General features: G+C 44.3%; 4 protein-coding genes across 6 annotated transcripts in view; all 4 read left to right on the top strand.

Annotated features, from left to right (window-relative positions):
- The window catches only part of LOC118616167 (protocadherin gamma-C4), a 182,207-nt gene that overhangs the window by 31,624 nt on the left and 131,143 nt on the right, over window positions 1–19,440 (top strand). The gene's annotated exons all lie outside the window — the stretch shown is intronic.
- LOC118616170 (protocadherin gamma-A5-like) lies at window positions 6,884–9,325 on the top strand. Its single transcript, XM_036241597.1, has one exon. It carries the CDS (start codon window positions 6,884–6,886, stop codon window positions 9,323–9,325), a length of 2,442 nt encoding a protein of 813 aa, XP_036097490.1.
- Window positions 13,228–15,864, top strand: LOC118616369 (protocadherin gamma-B3-like). The gene has a single exon (XM_036241951.1). The coding sequence runs from the start codon at window positions 13,396–13,398 to the stop codon at window positions 15,862–15,864; it is 2,469 nt and encodes an 822-aa protein (XP_036097844.1). The 5' UTR covers window positions 13,228–13,395.
- On the top strand, window positions 16,914–19,361 carry LOC118616367 (protocadherin gamma-A6-like). Its single transcript, XM_036241950.1, has one exon. It carries the CDS (start codon window positions 16,914–16,916, stop codon window positions 19,359–19,361), a length of 2,448 nt encoding a protein of 815 aa, XP_036097843.1.

Genomic DNA, 19,440 nt, shown 5'->3' with positions numbered 1-19,440 from the left:
TTGTAGTCTTAATCAAGTAATAGTTTCAGCAACAATTTCTTTTTTTCTTTTTTTTTTTTTTTTTTATCCTCACCCGAGGACATTTTTCCATTTTTTGTTCAGATAGAGCGGGAGGGGGAGAGAAGAAGAGGGAGAGAGAGAAACATCGATGTGAAGGGACACATCGAGTGGCTGCCACCCGCACGACCAACCAGGGTCGGGGACAAACTGCAACCGAGGTACATGCCCTTAGTGGGAACCGAACCTGGGTCTCTCCGTACCACAGGCCGATGCTTCAACCGCTGAGCCAAACTGGCCAGGGCAACAATTTCTTAATTTTATATCTCTAACTGCCTTTCTTCTTCTTCTTCTTCTTCTTCTTCTTCTTCTTCTTCTTCTTCTTCTTCTTCTTCCTCTTCCTCCTCCTCCTCCTCCTCCTCTTTTTTTTTTGGTACGTGCCCCTAGCAGGTACCAAACCCGGGACTCTCTGGTCTGCAGGCCAATGCTCCGACCACTGAGCCAAACTGGCCTGGGCAAACTGCCTCACTTCTTTAAATGCCATTTTCCTTTAAGTTTTACTGAAAATACTGAAGTATGAAAGAGAAGGCAATTGTGAAAATTTATATTAAAGCATTCTCTCTTATGAAGGTATTGTTGAATCTGGACTATTTTAAAATTTCATCTTTTTTTTTCCTCACCCAATGACATTTTTGTATCTTCAGATAGAGCAGAAGAGAGAGAGGGAGGAAGAGAGAGAGAGAAACAGCGATGTGAGAGAGACACATCGACTGGCTGCCACCTACACAACCCCATCTGGGGCTGGGGACAAACTACAACCCAGGTACATACCTTAGCAGGAACCAAACCCAGGACTCTCTGGTCTGCTGGCTGACACTCTAACAACTGAGAAAACTGGCCAGGGCTAAAATTTCATCTTTTTATACTCTGGCATATTTCGCTTGAATTTTACTTGAATGGGTATTTTTCATTATAAATGAGCAATGTCAGTTTATAAACAGTGGGGGAAATATTTAACATTTAGCTACAACTTTAACAGTGACAGCTTCTCAAATAGACAGATATATTTTAAATATTTTGTTGTTGCAGTTTCTGAGATTTACTAGCTGTGACTGTGTGTGATTCCTTTGGTGTACTTCTGTGATTACCAAAAATATTGCTCATTTTATTTCACTTGTCTCATTAGGTTGTAGGAATAATTTTAATAATATCTAAATTACCTATTGTGGCACCACTATGAGACCTTTCTCTGTTTATAAAGAAACATAACTTGAAAATTTTTCTTTTCATCATGGGAGCCTTTTACAGGGGTCAGGTGACTTGATTTGTGAACTGATATGATTTGTGCTACTTAGTAAATAAGTCTCATCCCTGTTTCTGCACATTGCCCTTAGATAGCTCTGTCACTTCATTTCTCTGCAATGGTCTAGTATAGGGGAAAATATTTTTTGTACAAAGGGTATGCAACTTTTGTTCTTTATGCCTTATTTTGTTCTCTTAGTTATTTTGGAATTCATGAATGTCTAGGACTATTCAAATTAGTGATGTTTGAATACCTTGAAATTGTAGCAATAAATTGGGGACTATGCCTCAATTCAACCTAAGAAGGAGAGTCTCAGTTTCTTGATGTTTTTGTCTTCATGGAAAGTTGTGGTGCAATACATAGAATAAATAAGAATGTGATATTATACAACCAGCTGGCATGAAGAGAGGAAAGAAAAGTAACAAATGAATATTGAGAGAGAAAAATCATATCTGAGAAGAAATTATTTACAATACTGCAGCTTTAAAATATAATTTGGAAATATCAATTGTCCTCAAGCTGTGTCACACATATTTGGATTGTGGTATTAGGAATACATTCAGAATCAGAGTGATACATATTTTAAATGCCTAGAAGAGCAGCAGTAGATAAATGATAACCTAATAGCACATAGAAAATGTTTGTTTGAATAGGTACTGGGTTTCTTTTAGAAAATATTATTTTTGGTTAAATAAGTTACTGCACAACCATATGGTGGGTTACTACATAGCTATAAGAAATACATGGGAAACCTCTTTATGTACTAATATGAAATGATCTTCAAAATATAATGAGTATACAAAGCAAGCTGCAAAACATGGTCTGTTGTATACTTTTGTATATGTATGAAAGCAGGGGAGGACATTGATAAAATTCTGCTTCACTATACAAAACATACCTCTGGCATAGTACACAATAAAGGAACACTCATTTCTTCTGGGAGAAATGTGTTGTTGAAAACAAAGAGGGAGAGTCTATAGAATATACTGTATATACCTTTTGAATTTGGAACTATGTAATGTATACCTATTTAAACAAATACTCTATAAATCCACAAAAGAAAAAAAAATTCTTTGCAAAACATTTACAAACCCTTGGAGCAGTTTCACAAAAATACCCCTGGGCGTCGCTGTAGGTCTAAAGAAGAGCGAGAAGATACCAGACGCATTTGGGAGCCTCTCAGAAGGTAACTTCCTGGTCAAACCAACCTCGCGGAGGAGGCCAATACAGATTTGGTTACAAAAACAAAAGCAGGAAAATTGCCCCTACTCCGGATTTTTGCCATCCACAGAGGGCTTATTCCTCCCCATGGTCAAGGAGCAGAGAGAGCAGCAGCGGAGGGAGACAGAGCATGAGGCCGAGTGCAGAGAGGAGCAGCCCGGCGCGGTGGTGGCAGGTATTGTTGCCCTTTCTACTGTCTTTGTTCCGGGGGGCTCTTCTGGACCAAATCCGTTATTCAATTCCTGAGGAACTGGCCAAGAACTCGGTGGTAGGAAACCTCGCCAAGGATCTGGGGCTCAGAGTCAGGGATTTGCCTGCCCGGAAGCTGCGAGTTAGCGCGGAGAAGGAATATTTCACTGTAGACCCTGTCAGCGGGGACTTACTTGTGAGCGACAGAATAGACCGAGAGCAGATTTGTGGGAAGAAGCCTCTGTGTATTCTGGATTTTGATGTTGTCACTGAAAAGCCACTAAATGTTTTCCATGTGGCAGTAGTAGTGCAGGATATAAATGACAACATTCCATTATTCAAACAGAGAAAGATTGATTTTAAAATTGTAGAAACCACTAAACCAGGTAAAACATTTCCACTAGACCCAGCCCTGGATTCGGATGCTGGTCCTAATTCACTGCAAAGATACTACCTTAATGACAATGAGTACTTTGATCTCATGGAGAAACAGACTCCAGATGGACGTAAATATCCTGAGTTGATTCTGAAACATTCTCTGGACAGAGAAGAGCAGAATTTCCATCAACTGGTCCTTACAGCTGTGGATGGTGGAGACCCACCCCAAAGTGGCACCACCCAGATCCAAATCCAAGTCACGGATGCCAATGATAACCCCCCGGTGTTCAGCCAGGACGTGTACAGGGTCAGCCTGAAGGAGGGCGTGCCCCCAGGCTTCTCCATACTTCAAGTGACAGCCACTGACCAGGACGAGGGCATTAACGCGGAGGTCACCTACTCCTTTCATAACGTGGATGAACAAGTGGAACAACTTTTTAACTTAGATAAAAGAACAGGAGAAATCACAACAAAGCATCATTTTGATTTTGAAATGGCTAATAGTTACACTCTCAGTATAGAAGCAAAAGATTCTGGGGATCTAGCAGCTCACTGCAGTATTCAAGTCGAAATTCTCGATGAGAATGATTGTGTACCTGAAGTGATTGTGACCTCAGTGTTTACCCCCCTTCCAGAGGATTCACCACCAGGAACAGTGATCGCCTTGATAAAAACAAGAGATAGAGACTCTGGAGAAAATGGAGAAGTTTACTGCAGCATATTAGGAAAGAAAGAGTTTACCTTGAAATCTTACTCAAAAAACTATTACAAGCTAATGACAGATGGGGCTCTGGACCGGGAAGAGATCCCGGAATACAACGTCACTATAATGGCCACCGACAAAGGCAACCCACCCCTCTCCTCTAGCACTACCATCACCCTGCACATCACCGATGTGAACGACAACGCTCCGGTTTTCCAACAGTCCGCCTACCTGGTCCATGTGCCAGAAAACAACCCCCCAGGGGCCTCCATAGCGCAGGTCAGCGCCTCCGACCCCGACCTGGGACCCAATGGCCATGTCTCCTACGCCATCGTGGCCAGCGACCTGGAGCCACGGGCGTTGTCGTCCTACGTGTCCGTGAGCGCGCAGAGCGGGGTGGTGTTCGCGCAGCGCGCCTTCGACCACGAGCAGCTGCGCGCCTTCGAGCTGACTCTGCAGGCCCGCGACCAGGGCTCGCCCGCGCTCAGCGCCAACGTGAGCCTGCGCGTGTTGGTGGGCGACCGCAATGACAACGCGCCAAGGGTGCTGTACCCGGCGCTGGGGCCCGACGGCTCAGCGCTCTTCGACACCGTGCCGCGCGCAGCGCAGCCAGGCTACCTGGTCACCAAGGTGGTGGCGGTGGATGCGGACTCAGGACACAATGCTTGGCTGTCCTACCACGTGCTGCAGGCCAGCGAGCCCGGACTGTTCAGCCTGGGGCTGCGCACGGGCGAGGTGCGCACAGCGCGAGTTTTGGGCGAAAGGGACGCGGCCCGCCAGCGCCTGCTGGTCGCTGTGCGTGATGGGGGACAGCCACCCCTCTCTGCCACCGCCACTCTGCTCCTGGTCTTTGCGGACAGCCTACAAGAAGCCCTGCCCGATCTTAGCGACCGTCCTAAGCCCTCTGATCCCCAGGCTGAGCTGCAGTTCTATCTGGTGGTGGCCCTGGCCTTGATTTCGGTGCTCTTCCTCCTCGCGGTGATTCTGGCAGTAGCCCTACGCCTTCGACGCTCCAGAGCCTCTAGTTGGGGCTGCTTTCAGCCTGGTCTTAGTTCTAAGTCTGGACCTGGGGTTCTCCCCAATTACAGCGAGGGGACTTTGCCCTATTCCTACAATTTCTGCGTTGCTTCACAGTCAGCTAAGACAGAATTTAATTTTCTGAACGTGACCCCAGAAGTCGCTCCCCCTCAGGATCTCCTCTGTGAAGATGCCTCTTGGGTACCAAGTACAAATCATGGAGATGCTGAGGGCTCATTTTCCTCAGATACTATTTTAAAGGTAAGTTTTAATTTAATTAACTTATTTTCCCTTTGGGTTATAATGTTTCTTAATAAATCACCTATCTGGGATAAGGGTCTCCATTTCATATTTAATTGTCTTGTGACTTGAATTTAGGCATTTTTTTGTGATAATTATCTTAATTTGATCTAAACAAATTTTGATGTGGCTTTCTATCTAATGTATGAAATTTATTTGTTCATAATTACAAAACTTCACTACATGAGAGACTTCTTTTTCTTCCTCATCTTTACAACTCTTCCATCCGAAGATTTATTACTATGGGCTTCTTAAACTATTTCCCATTCAAGGTTTTTATTACTCAAATTTTAGTTTTACTTCCTCTTCAAATTATAGTGCTTCAGAATAAAGAGAGCTCCCCATCTTACTAGTTTGGGGAAACTAGGAACCAAAGAAAGGAAGAACTTGGCTTGTCTACACCAGAGCATGGGTAGGACTGACTTGAACATCAGCAATCTAAGTGTCTTTGCAAGCTAAGTGTCTTGGGATTCCAGGTCTATATTTAAAGGATGGGCAAATTTTGAGGTATTAGTTGTTTGCTATTACGAGTGTGTTTAATAATGGAAGAAATTCTTTTTTAACAAATTGCTCTTGTGAAAATTGTACATTGAGGAAAAATCATAACTTATACTCACATTCTATACTTAAAACTTTATTTTCTAAATTTTCTATTTATAGATATATAATATCATTACTTTCTTCAATAGTCTATAAAGGTATTAAGTAAAAATTGCTTCTCTCACTTAATGGACTCTGAAATGTCCTTTTTTTTTTTTTAAGTCTTGAGGTTTTGCTACCATATAAAGGTGAAAACATTAAATATCTGTCTCAACATAGAAAGTCCACTAGTTGCCTGTTCTCTGTTAAGTTATAGACATATTTTTTCTGCATGGGTGATAAACTAAAGCCCTCTGCTCTAGTTACTGTATGGATCCCCCCCCCCCCAAGAGTCTGCATGGTATAATATCTAACTCCAATTTAGACATAGTAATAGGGAAATATATGTAGTGCATTGCTAACCCAACTTAAACTCTCAGTGTAATATGATGTAACTGCTATATTTCTAGTGTGAAAAATGAGAAACTTTCTGGAAGACCTCACAAGTAACAAAATAGCCCATTAATTCTTTCTGAATATGACAGCTAATCAATTTGCATCAATTAGTGGGCCTTTTTGCAAAGTTGATTGAGAGCTAGACTTGTTTCCTTGGCATTCTTATGTGCAAATGGGCACGTTTTCATAAATATATCTTAATACAAAGATGAAATCTTAAAACCTACAAAAGTAAGAATTACAGTGCTCTAATTTAATGGACTTCATTTAGATAAGAAGTAAAAGGACATAGGATCAATGGCACATTAAATACAACTTTTCTAAGGAAGTAAAAATAATCTAATAAGTATATTGATTTTAGGGGTTGTGGGTCTTGTTTCAGAATTGAACCTTAATTAAATTGAAACAATATCACGCAGTAATACGTGAAGGATACAGCAGAATTATTAAAAATAAAATATAATTAAACACTTATGAAATAAAAACAATTGGTGTAGTAACTGGTTAGGACTCTGAGCGTCGCTGTTCACCAAAGTGGGAAAGAAACTGCTGCTGATGCGACCCGGCTCACTGTTTCTTCGGCACAAAACGCGCGTAGACCAGACAAGCTCCTGGGAAAAGCCTTCCACCCACGCCCTTCTCCCACTTCCAACAAGGAATGTGTACCCTTTGGCTTTAAAGAAATAAGGAAACAGCAGGCTGAAACCAGAACTAAGAGAAAAGTGGTCGGAGAGAAGGCAATGGCGGATCCACTGAAAGGCTGGGGCAGCAGAGAGCTGCTACTGCTCTTTCTGTTCTTGGGGACGCAGCGGGGAGCCAGGGCTGGGCAGATCTGCTACTCAGTGCGGGAGGAACTGGACAAAGGCTCCTTCGTGGGTAACATCGCCAAGGATCTCGGGCTGGAGCCTCAGGAACTGGCGGAGCGAGGAGTCCGAATCGTCTCCAGAGGTAGGACGCAGCTTTTCGCTCTGAACCCGGGAAGTGGCAGCCTGGTCACCGCGGGCAGGATAGACCGGGAGGAGCTCTGCGCCCAGAACGCGCGGTGTCTGGTGAGTTTTAACATCTTGGTTGAGAATAAATTGAAAATTTATGGAGTAGAAGTAGAAATAATCGATATTAATGATAACTTCCCTCGTTTCCGGGATGAGGAAGTAAAAGTAAAAGTTAATGAAAATGCGGCTACAGGGACACGGTTAGTTCTTCCCTTCGCTCGAGATGCAGATGTGGGTGTGAACTCCCTCCAGAGTTACCAGCTCAGTTCCAATATCCACTTCTCTCTGGATGAGAAAAGTGGAAGTGATGGACAAAAATACCCGGAACTGGTACTGGAACAACCTTTGGACCGGGAGAAAGTGGCTGTTCACGACCTCCTCCTCACAGCTTTGGATGGTGGAGACCCTGTTCTTTCTAGCACTACGCACATCCGCGTGATGGTCCTCGACGCAAATGATAACGCGCCCCAGTTCACTCGATCGGAGTACAGAGTGAGTGTTCCAGAGAACATACCTGTGGGCACACGGCTGCTCACACTAACTGCCATGGATCCAGATGAGGGAATAAACGGAAAATTGACCTACTCTTTTCGCAATGAAGAAGACAAAATTTCACAGACTTTCCAACTTGATTCCAACCTGGGTGAAATTTCAACAGTGCAATCACTGGATTATGAAGAATCCAGTTTCTACCTTATGGAAGTGGTAGCTCAGGACGGAGGTGCTCTTCTTGCCAGTGCTAAGGTGGTGATCACAGTACAGGACGTGAATGACAATGTCCCAGAAATGATCCTTACCTCTCTTGCCAGTTCCGTCTCTGAAGATTGTCTTCCTGGAACTGTGATTGCGCTGTTTAGTGTACATGATGGTGATTCTGGAGAGAATGGGGAGGTTGCATGTTCCATCTCCAGGAACTTGCCCTTTAAATTGGAAAAGTCAGTTGATAATTACTATCACTTATTGACAACAAGAACCCTGGACAGAGAAGAGATCTCAGATTATAACATCACGATAACTGTCATTGACCATGGAAACCCACCCCTGTCTACAGAAAACCACATCTCCCTGAAAGTGGCAGACATCAATGACAATCCTCCTAGCTTCCCTCACACCTCATACTCCACCTACATCCCAGAAAACAATCCCAGAGGTATCTCAATCTTCTCTGTGACTGCCCACGACCCTGATAGTGGCAACAATGCCCAGGTCACTTATTCTCTGGCCAAGGACACGCTTCAGGGAATGCCTCTCTCCTCCTATGTCTCTATAAACTCTGACACTGGTGTTCTCTATGCACTGGGCTCTTTTGACTATGAGCAGGTTAGAGACCTGCAACTGTGGGTGACAGCCAGCGACAGCGGAGACCCTCCACTTAGCAGTAATGTGTCACTGAGCCTGTTTGTGTTGGACCAGAATGACAACACTCCTGAAATCTTGTACCCTACCATCCCCACGGATGGTTCCACAGGAGTGGAGCTGGCACCCCGTTCCGCAGAGCTTGGCTATCTGGTGACCAAGGTGGTGGCAGTGGACAGAGACTCAGGCCAGAACGCCTGGCTATCCTACCGCCTGCTCAAGGCCAGCGAGCCAGGGCTCTTTGCAGTGGGGCTGCACACAGGCGAGGTGCGCACTGCGCGGGCCCTGCTGGACAGAGATGCGCTCAAGCAGAGCCTGGTGGTGGTCGTCCAAGACCATGGCCAGCCCCCTCTCTCAGCCACTGTTACACTCACTGTCGCAGTGGCTGACAGTATCCCAGATGTCTTGGCTGACTTGAGCAGTTTTGAGCCCTCTTCTGATCCTGATCACTCCAGCCTAACACTGTACTTGGTGGTGGCAGTGGCTGCTGTCTCCTGCCTCTTCCTTGCTTTTGTCATAGTGCTGCTTGCTCTCAGACTGAGGCGCTGGCACACATCACGTCTGCTCCAGGCTTCAGGAGGGGGATTGGCAGGAGTGCCCACCTCACACTTTATGGGCGTGGACGGGGTGCGAGCGTTTCTGCAGACCTATTCCCATGAGGTCTCCCTCACTGCTGACTCGAGGAAGAGTCACCTGATCTTCCCACAACCCAACTATGCTGACACTCTGATCAGCCAGGAGAGCTGTGAGAAAAGCGAACCTCTTCTGATATCTGAGAAGATAAATGCAAACGAAGAACCAGAAGTTGTTCAGGTGAGTTTTCTTTTTCAGTAGGGTTGCTTGGAGCATTTTGTTCATTTGTTTCCTCAGTTATTTTTCTTCCACATCCAAATACGTCAATTATATAAATAGTGTATTATTATTTGCTTCATTTAGAGGTTAGCTTAATTTAATTTGATAATTGATGCTTTCTCCATTTATTTTTAAATTATATTTTGGGTATAGTATCTTATTTTTTCAATACATGGATATTATAGAAAATTTAGCTGATATCCAGATTTAAATGAAACAAATACTTTAATTTGTGCTGGTATGGCTCAGTGGTAAGAGCATCACCCGCAGACCAGAGAGTCCCAGGTTCGATTCTGGCCAAGGGCACATACCTCTGTTGGGGTTCATCTCTGGCCCTGGTTGGGGTTGTGTCGGTGGCAACCAATTGATGTGTCTCTCTCACATCAGTGTTTCTTTCTCTCACATCAGTGTTTCTTTCTCTCTTCATCTCTTTCTTCCTCCCTCTCTCCCTCCAGTTCTATCTGAAGATTAACATTAAAAAATATCCTCAGGTGAGAATAAAAAACAAAACAAGTACTTTAAAAGTGGTTAAACATAATCACTTTACCCAAAGAATTATTTATATTCAGAACTTTTATTATGGTAATGGATGAGTTGTTTGATTAGTCCAGATTGTTAGATGTAATGTTGTTCTTTAAATATTTGCCTAAACACCAAATAGCAAATATGTGGAAATAATTTACATATTTGGATAAATCACTGGAAAAATACTGCATGAAAAATATTAGAAATAAGATTAAATTTATATTGATGATAGTGTCTGTGTCATTCTGAAATCTGGAAAGTTTTTGAGTTAAACTATGAAATTATTGGATGTGTGTATTCACTGAGAAAAGAAATCAGTGAGGAGCCTAAGAATTGTGCTTTATTCTGTGATGCAGTTTTTAATCTCCAAAGATTTAGATACCGCTACATTCATTAAATTCAAATATGCTACACACCTGGCATCTTGTGGTTATAGGTAATCCTTTCACTTTACAGAATCGATATCTACCAGAATATTTGCATACAATTCTGCTTTATTACAAGAGTCTAAGATTTGTGTTTGGAAAGTCAATTCAACTTTAAAATGGTTTCACATTTAAAAATTCATTTCTCAGGGCTGTGTTTATCTTAAATTAAAATATTTTTCTTAATAAAACGCTGATCTATGGGTCTCAAATTTCATAAGTGTATGTTGTGTAATGGAAGAACTACCCTATTCATTTTTTGTATTTGCTTTACTAAAGATGATTTTCAGAGCCTTTTAAAGGATTTTTTAATCTTTCAAGTTTGTGCTTTCAACAACTTGAACATCAGTTACAATGTATGAATAAAATATTGTTAATAGGATAGTAGGCTACACTACTTGAACACATTAAAGGTTTATTGATACATTTGGGAACCCAGGACCACTTTTTTCTTTTAAATGCTTTTTAAACATTTATTTGAAGGGGGTCCAAATATATTTATATATGGACAATTCTGACCTCAATGTAAAATGTACAGACTTGCTAAATAGTGAGTGCCTCCAAAGAGTAACAAGAGCCCTGGCTGGTTTGGCTCAGCAGTTAGAGTTTCGGCCTGTGATCCAGAGAGACTGGGGTTTAGTTCCTGCTAAGGGCACGTACCTAGGTTGCAGTTTGTCCCTGGCCCTGGTTGGGTCATGTGGGAAGCAGCCACTGGATGTGTCCCTTTCATGTCGATGTTTCTCTCTCTTCCTCTCTTTCTCCCACTCTATCTGAACAAAAAAATGGAAAAATGTCCTTGAGTGAGAATAAAAAAACAAACAAACACAAAGAGTAACAAGAGAGCCTGGCTGGTTTGGCTCAAGGGTTAGAGTTTCGGCCTGCAGTCCAGAGAGACCTGGGTTCGGTTCCCTCTAAGGGCACGTACCTTGGTTGCAGTTTGTCCCGGGCCATGGTTGGTTGTGTGGCTGGCAGCCACTCGATGTGTCCCTTTCACGTTGATGTTTCTCTCTCTCTTTCTCTCTCTCCCTCCCACACTATCTGAACAAAAAAATGAAAAAAAAATGTCCTCAGGTAAGGATAAAAAAAAAAGAAGAAGAAGAGTAACAAGAGAATCTGTATAATAGATGCTGATATCATTTACTCCTACATAAAAACTCACTTTTGCATTATTTTTTAAAGAAAAAATATAGCCCTGCCAGTTTGGCTCAGTGGTTGGAACATAGGCCTGCAGACCAGAGAGTCCCGGGTCCGGTTCCCACTAGGGGCACATACCAAAAGATAGATAGATAGATAGATAGATAGATAGATAGATAGATAGATAGATAGATTTGGGTATGTGTCCTGAGTTAATTTTTTCATGCACTGGAAAAATACCCTTTAAACCTCTATGTACTTTACAAACGTCAATCGACTTTAGATTTGTGCTTGGAGAATCAGTTCAACTTTCAATTTTTAAAATTTATTTCTCAGGGACTGTGCTTATCTTAAATTAATAATTTTTTCTTAATAAAATGCTGATTTATGGTTCTTAAATTTTATGAGTATATGTTATGTATACTTTACATAATAAAATGTTTGATTCACACACTCTGAATATATATATTACATATATTCTATAGTCTTTTAAATATTTGACTCTAGTTTCATATGTGTTCTGAAAAGATAACTTTCCTGTACTAATTGAAGGATTCACACAGTGGTGGAAAGGCACTTGCTCAGTCGTGTTTTGGAACAAAGTTTGAGTCAGTAGTGCTTTTATGTTTATATAGAGATGCCAATGAGTTTCTGTCTAGAATCCTGAATAAACTGAATGGTTTAAGATGCTCTAATACTATTCAATTATGAGTTTAACATTGCTACACACCTGTCAGATTTTAGAATGACAATGTATTGTGTGGGTTTAAAACACTTTTTATGAATATTTCTAGTTTGGAAATAGAATGGAAACCATAAGATATCTACCAGAAACAGGGAAATTGGCATGCTTCATTAACCAGGAAAGAGTGTCAATAACAAAGGTTTAGAACGATAAGATTATAACCTGGGGACTGAGGAAAAGTGGGCAACATAGATTACTCTCTTTGAGATATATAATCATAAGGACTCATACTTCACTCCTATAATTCATATAATTCACCACTGTTAAGACACTTGAGAAGAAACAATTAAAACATTTAAAATGATGGGACTGTATTATGAAAAGATAAAATGAGTAGAATAATTTTAAAATTATAGTCATTTAATTAAAAGTAAACACTTGGAAACTAAGGAAAATAGAGTATCTTGCTTCTTACCATACTTCTATTTTGTAAGGACAACCAGTCTCCTTGATATCTATCAATTATTTTGGGAAGAAGATAATAAAGATAAGATAGAAGAACTTTTATAAGTTAGAAGAAAAGAAGATAGAGTGGAATAACAATACATACCAAATTATTATTTTGAGAATTTAAGTATTACACCTTCTGCTACCACCAACACTGTCTTTCATTTGTATTATTTTCTATATATTATTTTATGTAGTCCTCAATTTTACTAAGCTAGTCAAAGAAGGTGTTATTCTGACCATATTATGACAATTGAGACAAACAAAAAAAAAGTCACCATTAAGCCAATAAATGTCTTCAGTAAGGTACCGCTGCTTTTTGACGAGTAAAAATTACTTGATTTGGATGAGTGAAGTTAACATTCAAAGAAATGACATCCGGACTGAAGATATAGTACATATTTAAAATGTTATACCCTTGTATAAAGGGAAGAAAGGGTATCTATATCAAGACACAGTGGAGTTGTCATCTGGGCCGCTCCGTATTTGGAGTTTAGTAACCACTACTGCAGTTCTGCAGCCGAGACGCGGGGTGCCGCTGTCGGCTAGTACTGAGCGTAGTGTCAGCTCCTTCTGACTGACACAAAGGACTCGCCATCAGACCGCGGAATCGAAAGAACGGTGCACTCTTTCTCCGGCTCTCTGCGGAGGAGATACCCATCAGAGAATTTGTCTGCCAAGACAAATCAAGGAATCGCTCTTGCTCGGAGAATTCTTGGGATCATTTAGCGATCGCTGCTCTTCGGAATCAGTAAGGCAGAGGCTCAGAAAGCGGGATGCGAAACCTCTGGGGACCGCAGGGCCTGACCGGGCGGAGGCGAATGCTTTTTCTCCTGCTGCTGCCTTTGTTCGGCCCCGCGCTCTCAGAGCCGATCCGCTACACTATTCCGGAGGAGCTGGCCAGGGGCTCGCTGGTGGGGAATCTCGCTAAGGATCTGGGGCTTGGCGTGAGAGATTTGCCCACTCGGAACCTGCGGGTTAGTGGCGAGAAGAAATTCTTTACAGTGAGCACCGAGAACGGGGACTTACTTGTGAGCGACCGTATAGACCGAGAGCAGATTTGTGGCAAGAAGTCGATGTGTATTCTGGAATTCGAAATGGTTGCTGAAAAGCCTTTGAACTTTTTTCATATAGCCGTAGTGATTCAGGATGTCAACGACAACCCACCGACCTTCAGCCGAAATATCACTGAACTGGAAATCAGTGAACTGGCTCTAACTGGAGCCACCTTTGCCTTGGAATCTGCACAAGACTCAGATGTAGGAGTTAATTCCCTGCAGCAGTACTACCTTAGCCCCCACCCACACTTCTCCTTGACCCAGAAAGAGAACCCTGATGGCAGTAGGTACCCAGAACTGGTAGTAAAGGCTCCCCTGGACAGGGAAAAGCAGTCCTGCCACCACCTGGTCCTCACTGCTATGGATGGGGGTGAGCCTGCCAGAAGCTGCACCACCCAAATCAAGGTGGTTGTGGCAGATGCAAATGATAACCCCCCAGTGTTCACCCAGGATGTGTACAGGGTCACTGTTCCAGAGAACCTGCCAGTCGACTCCTCTGTGCTAACAGTAATGGCCACTGACTTGGATGAGGGCATCAATGCGGAGATCACCTATGCTTTCATCAACATTGGTAAGGCAGCGAGACAACTGTTCAAGCTGAACAGTAAAACAGGGGAACTCTCCACTGGTGGAGAACTGGACTTTGAAGAGAAAGAACGCTATACAATTGGAGTAGAAGCAAAGGATGGTGGACGTCACACAGCACATTGTAAAATACTGATAGATATTTTGGATGAAAATGACAATGCTCCTGAGATAACCCTGGATTCTGAATCTAAACATATACAAGAAGATGTAGAGCCGGGGACTGTTGTTGCCCTGATCAAAACACATGATCTGGATTCTGGATTTAATGGGGAAGTCCTATGTCAACTAAATGGAAATGTCCCATTTAAAATAGTTCAAGATACAAAAAACACATACAAGTTGGTGACAGATGGAGCCCTAGATCGAGAGCAGACTATAGAATACAACATCACCATCACAGCCACTGACAAGGGCAAACCTCCCCTGTCCTCCAACAGAAGTATCACCTTGAACATCGCTGATGTCAATGACAATGCTCCTGTTTTCCACCAGGCCTCTTATATGGTCAACGTGGCAGAAAATAACCCACCCGGTGGTTCCATAGCGCAGGTCAGCGCCTCCGACCCCGACCTGGGACCCAACGGCCATGTCTCCTACTCCATCGTGGCCAGCGACCTGGAGCCAGGGACGTTATCTTCCTACGTGTCCGTGAGCGCGCAGAGCGGGGTGGTGTTCTCGCAGCGCGCCTTCGACCACGAGCAGCTGCGCGCCTTCGAGCTGACTCTGCAGGCCCGCGACCAGGGCTCGCCCGCGCTCAGCGCCAACGTGAGCCTGCGCGTGTTGGTGGGCGACCGCAACGACAATGCACCAAGGGTGCTGTATCCGGCGCTGGGGTCCGACGGCTCGGCGCTCTTCGACACCGTGCCACGCGCTGCTCAGCCAGGCTACCTGGTCACCAAGGTGGTGGCGGTGGACGCGGACTCAGGACACAATGCTTGGCTGTCCTACCACGTGCTGCAGGCCAGCGAGCCCGGACTGTTCAGCCTGGGGCTGCGCACGGGCGAGGTGCGCACAGCGCGAGTTTTGGGAGACAGGGACGCAGCCCGCCAGCGCCTGCTGGTCGCTGTGCGTGATGGGGGACAGCCACCCCTCTCTGCCACCGCCACTCTGCTCCTGGTCTTTGCGGACAGCCTACAAGAGGTACTGCCGGATCTCAGCGACCTTCCCGCACCCTCTGACACCCAGGCTGAGCTGCAGTTCTATCTGGTGGTGGCCCTGGTCTTGATCTCCGTGCTCTTCCTCCTCGCGGTGATTCTGGCGGTCGCCCTGAGCCTGCGACGCTCCTCCACCCCTGCTGCCTGGAGTTGCTTTCAGACTAGTGGTGTCTGCTCCAAAACTGGACCTGGGGTTTTTCCCAACTACTGCGAAGGGACTTTGCCCTATTCCTACAATTTATGCGCTGCCTCACACTCCTCAAAAGCTGAGTTTAAATTTCTCAATATAAACCCTGAAAATGCTCCACCACACGATCTTCTATGTAATGAAGCCTCTTGGTTTGAAAGCACCAGTGATAATCCCCCAGTGACTTCTGAGTCAGTCAATTTGCAACAGGTGAGTTACTTCAAAACCTTTCCTCCCATAAGTATAAATAGGTTTTAATTCATTATTTTAGAGGTAAAAAGTATACAGGCTAAATATATTTTGATTTTGTGTTTTATTGATTTGGGGGGGGCATACAATGAGGGTGTTAGAAATTCTTTGTTTGCTTATCTGTGTTGCAATTGTTCTTTCATACGAAATCACCTTGTGATGATCTTGAAATTTTTGTTAATCCCAAAATAGTATATCCTGAAACATCTTAATACATTTGTACCTCACACTCTTATTATGAGACACATTATCTATATGTAATTAAACATAAATCCAGACAATTAAGTGTTTTTCTTGGTTTCAGTGCAGTCAGACCTAGGTTTATATATAATATAAATGTAAAATATCTTTTCATTGTAGCCCACATATTTTCACTTAATTTGCATGTTTTAAAAAGTATGCACAGATATTGGCTAAATTAGGGCAGTTCTTAATCTATATGTTGATTAATATAGATAATGAAATTTAAATATGACAACACTTCACTGTCACTAACTGGATTGGTTCAAAGGTGTTTGTGGTTGTTGGTTCCCTTATTGAAAATGGGACAAATAAATGATGGTGGGTATGATAATCCAAGACTTACAGAAAAGTGTAATATTTCTGTTCTCCAAGGCTGTAAGAGATATTGCCACAAAAATGAATGGTAAATTCCAGGGAGCATATAAAATTACTTAAAATAGGCTCTTTTGTTTTTCCAAATGCTTCTCATTCTTGGCGAGAGGAATTTTATGAGTGTCATCTATGCAGATTTAGCAGAATTCAGATCCTCTGTTATGATGGTTTCACAAAAACGGTGCAGTATTAAGTTAGGACTCTAAGCGTCGCTGTTCACTAACCCGGGTAAGGAAAGCAATGAGAATTCCAGTTACATCCTCCAAGCACAAAGCAGGTCAGGCACAAAAGCTCTGCAGCTGCGCAAAAATTCTGACCTAAAACGCTTTGCATCGGATCTCTGCTTGTTTATGGACCTTGAACTCTAATTCTGAGAAGCCCAAGAGCAATGCGAACCTGTTCCCCCTACTCATAACTCCAGAGAAGTCCACAAGGAGCCAATAATGGAGGCTCTGCAACGGCGCGGGCGCCACAGCCGGTCAGTCCTGCTTTTTATGCTCCTGGGGACGCTGTTGGGGGCCGGAGCCCGGGCCGGGCCAATCCATTACTCCATCCCTGAAGAGCTGGACAAAGGCTCCTTCGTGGGCAATATTGCCAAAGATCTCGGGCTGGAGACCAAGGAACTGGCAGAGCACGGAGTCCGCATCGTCTCCAGAGGTAGGACGCAGCTCTTTGCTCTGAATCCGCCAAACGGCAGCTTGGTCACCGCGGGCAGGATAGACCGGGAGGAGCTCTGCGCTCAGAGCCCCCGATGTCTGGTGAGTTTTAACATCCTCATTGAGGACAAACTGAATCTTTATCCCATAGAAGTGGAAATAGTGGATATTAATGATAATACACCCAAATTCTTAAGAGAAGAATTAGAAGTGAAAATTCTCGAAAGCGCAGCCCCATCTTCTCGTTTTCCACTAGTGGAGGTCTCTGACCCCGATGTGGGAATGAACTCTCTTCAGGGCTTCAAGCTCAGCAAAAATAGTCACTTCTCTGTGGATGTACCAAGTGAAGCTGATGGGCCCAAATACCCAGAGCTGGTGCTGGAGCGTGCTCTGGACCGGGAGGGAGAGTCTATTCATCACTTGGTTCTTACTGCCATGGATGGTGGTGACCCTGTCCGTTCAGGCATGGCTCGAATTCTAGTAACTGTCCTAGACGCGAATGACAATGCTCCAGTGTTTACTCAGCCTGTCTACCTTGTGAGTGTTCCTGAAAATCTGCCAATAGGTACACCACTGTTGTCAGTAAATGCCACCGACCAGGATGAAGGAGTTCATGCAGAAGTAACATATTCCTTTGTGAGGATAACAGAAAAGATCTCAAAGATTTTCTGCTTGAATGTTTTCACTGGAGAAATATCAATTTCTGCAAATCTAGACTATGAGGACTCCAGCTTTTATGAGCTGGATGTTGAAGCCCGGGATAGGTCAGGTCTACAAGACAGAGCAAAAGTCTTAATAACTGTCTTGGATGTGAATGATAATGTACCAGAAGTGGTAGTCACATCTGGAAGCAAGTCAATTGCGGAAAGTACGCCTCCAGGAACGGTAATCGCTCTTTTCCAAGTATATGATCGTGACTCCGGACTGAATGGCCTGGTAACATGTTCCATCTCAAGAAGTCTGCCATTTGAGCTGGAAAAATCAGTGGACAATTATTATCGATTAGTGACCAATACAATTCTAGATCGAGAACAGGTATCCCTATACAACATCACTGTGACAGCCACAGACAAAGGAGTGCCCCCTCTGTCTACAGAAACGTTCATCTCTCTAAATGTGGCAGACACTAACGACAACCCACCTTCCTTTCCCCACTCCTCCTACTTTGTCTATGTCCCTGAGAACAACCCCAGAGGCGCCTCCATCTTCTCTGTGACTGCCCACGACCCCGACAGCAATGAGAATGCCCGGGTCACCTACTCCCTGGATGAAGACACCATCCAGGGTGTGCCTCTGTCCTCCTATGTCTCCATCAACTCTGACACGGGTGTCCTGTATGCACTGCACTCCTTCGACTATGAGCAGTTCCATGACTTGCAGTTGAGAGTGACTGCACATGACAGCGGGGACCCACAACTCAGCAGCAACGTGTCACTGAGTCTGTTAGTGCTGGACCAAAACGACAATGCGCCAGAGATCCTGTACCCCACCATCCCCACCGACGGCTCCACAGGCGTGGAGCTGGCACCTCGCTCCGCAGAACCTGGCTACCTGGTGACCAAGGTGGTAGCTGTGGACAGAGACTCAGGCCAGAATGCCTGGCTGGCCTACCGCCTGCTCAAGGCGAGCGAGCCAGGGCTCTTCGTGGTGGGGCTGCACACGGGCGAGGTGCGCACTGCTCGGGCCCTGCTGGACAGAGATGCGCTCAAGCAGAGCCTGGTGGTGGCTGTTCAGGACCACGGCCAGCCTCCTCTCTCGGCCACGGTCACGCTCACCGTGGCCGTGGCTGACAGCATCCCAGACGTTCTGGAAGACCTGGGCAGCCTAAAGGTTCCTCACAACCCTGACGCCTCAGGCCTCACATTGTATCTGGTGGTGGCGGTGGCTTCGGTTTCCTGTGTCTTTCTCGCCTTTGTCATTGTGCTGCTGGTACTTAGGCTGAAGCACTGGCACAAGTCGCGCAGGCTGCAGGCTTCCGGAAGTGGGTTGGTGGGCGTGCCCGCCTCGCACTTTGTAGGTGTGGATGGGGTGCAGGCTTTCCTGCAGACCTATTCCCATGAGGTCTCACTCACCGCTGACTCAAGGAAGAGTCACCTGATCTTCCCACAGCCCAACTATGCGGACACGCTCATCAGCCAGGAGAGCTGTGGGAAAAGCGAGCCTCTTTTGCTACAGGAAGATTCAGGTTTTTGTAAAGAGGAAGACTCCCTTGTTCAGGTGAGATTATTGCTTTAACTGGTTTTATTTGAATAGGAAATTTTAAAATTCTATTTGATCAGTGCTTAGTTTTCTTAGTGTTTTGCAGTGAATCATG

The sequence above is a fragment of the Molossus molossus genome, unplaced genomic scaffold (genome assembly GCF_014108415.1).
Source record: "Molossus molossus isolate mMolMol1 unplaced genomic scaffold, mMolMol1.p scaffold_m16_p_4, whole genome shotgun sequence".
NCBI classification, from domain to species: domain Eukaryota; kingdom Metazoa; phylum Chordata; class Mammalia; order Chiroptera; family Molossidae; genus Molossus; species Molossus molossus.
The sequence above is the reverse complement of the archived record's forward strand: the minus strand, read 5'-3'. Positions and strand labels throughout refer to the sequence as shown.

Bases quoted from the DNA above. Each gene is read 5' to 3' on its own strand.
- LOC118616170 (XM_036241597.1), top strand. From the start codon at position 6,884: ATGGCGGATCCACTGAAAGGCTGGGGCAGCAGAGAGCTGCTACTGCTC.
- LOC118616369 (XM_036241951.1), top strand. From the start codon at position 13,396: ATGCGAAACCTCTGGGGACCGCAGGGCCTGACCGGGCGGAGGCGAATG.
- LOC118616367 (XM_036241950.1), top strand. From the start codon at position 16,914: ATGGAGGCTCTGCAACGGCGCGGGCGCCACAGCCGGTCAGTCCTGCTT.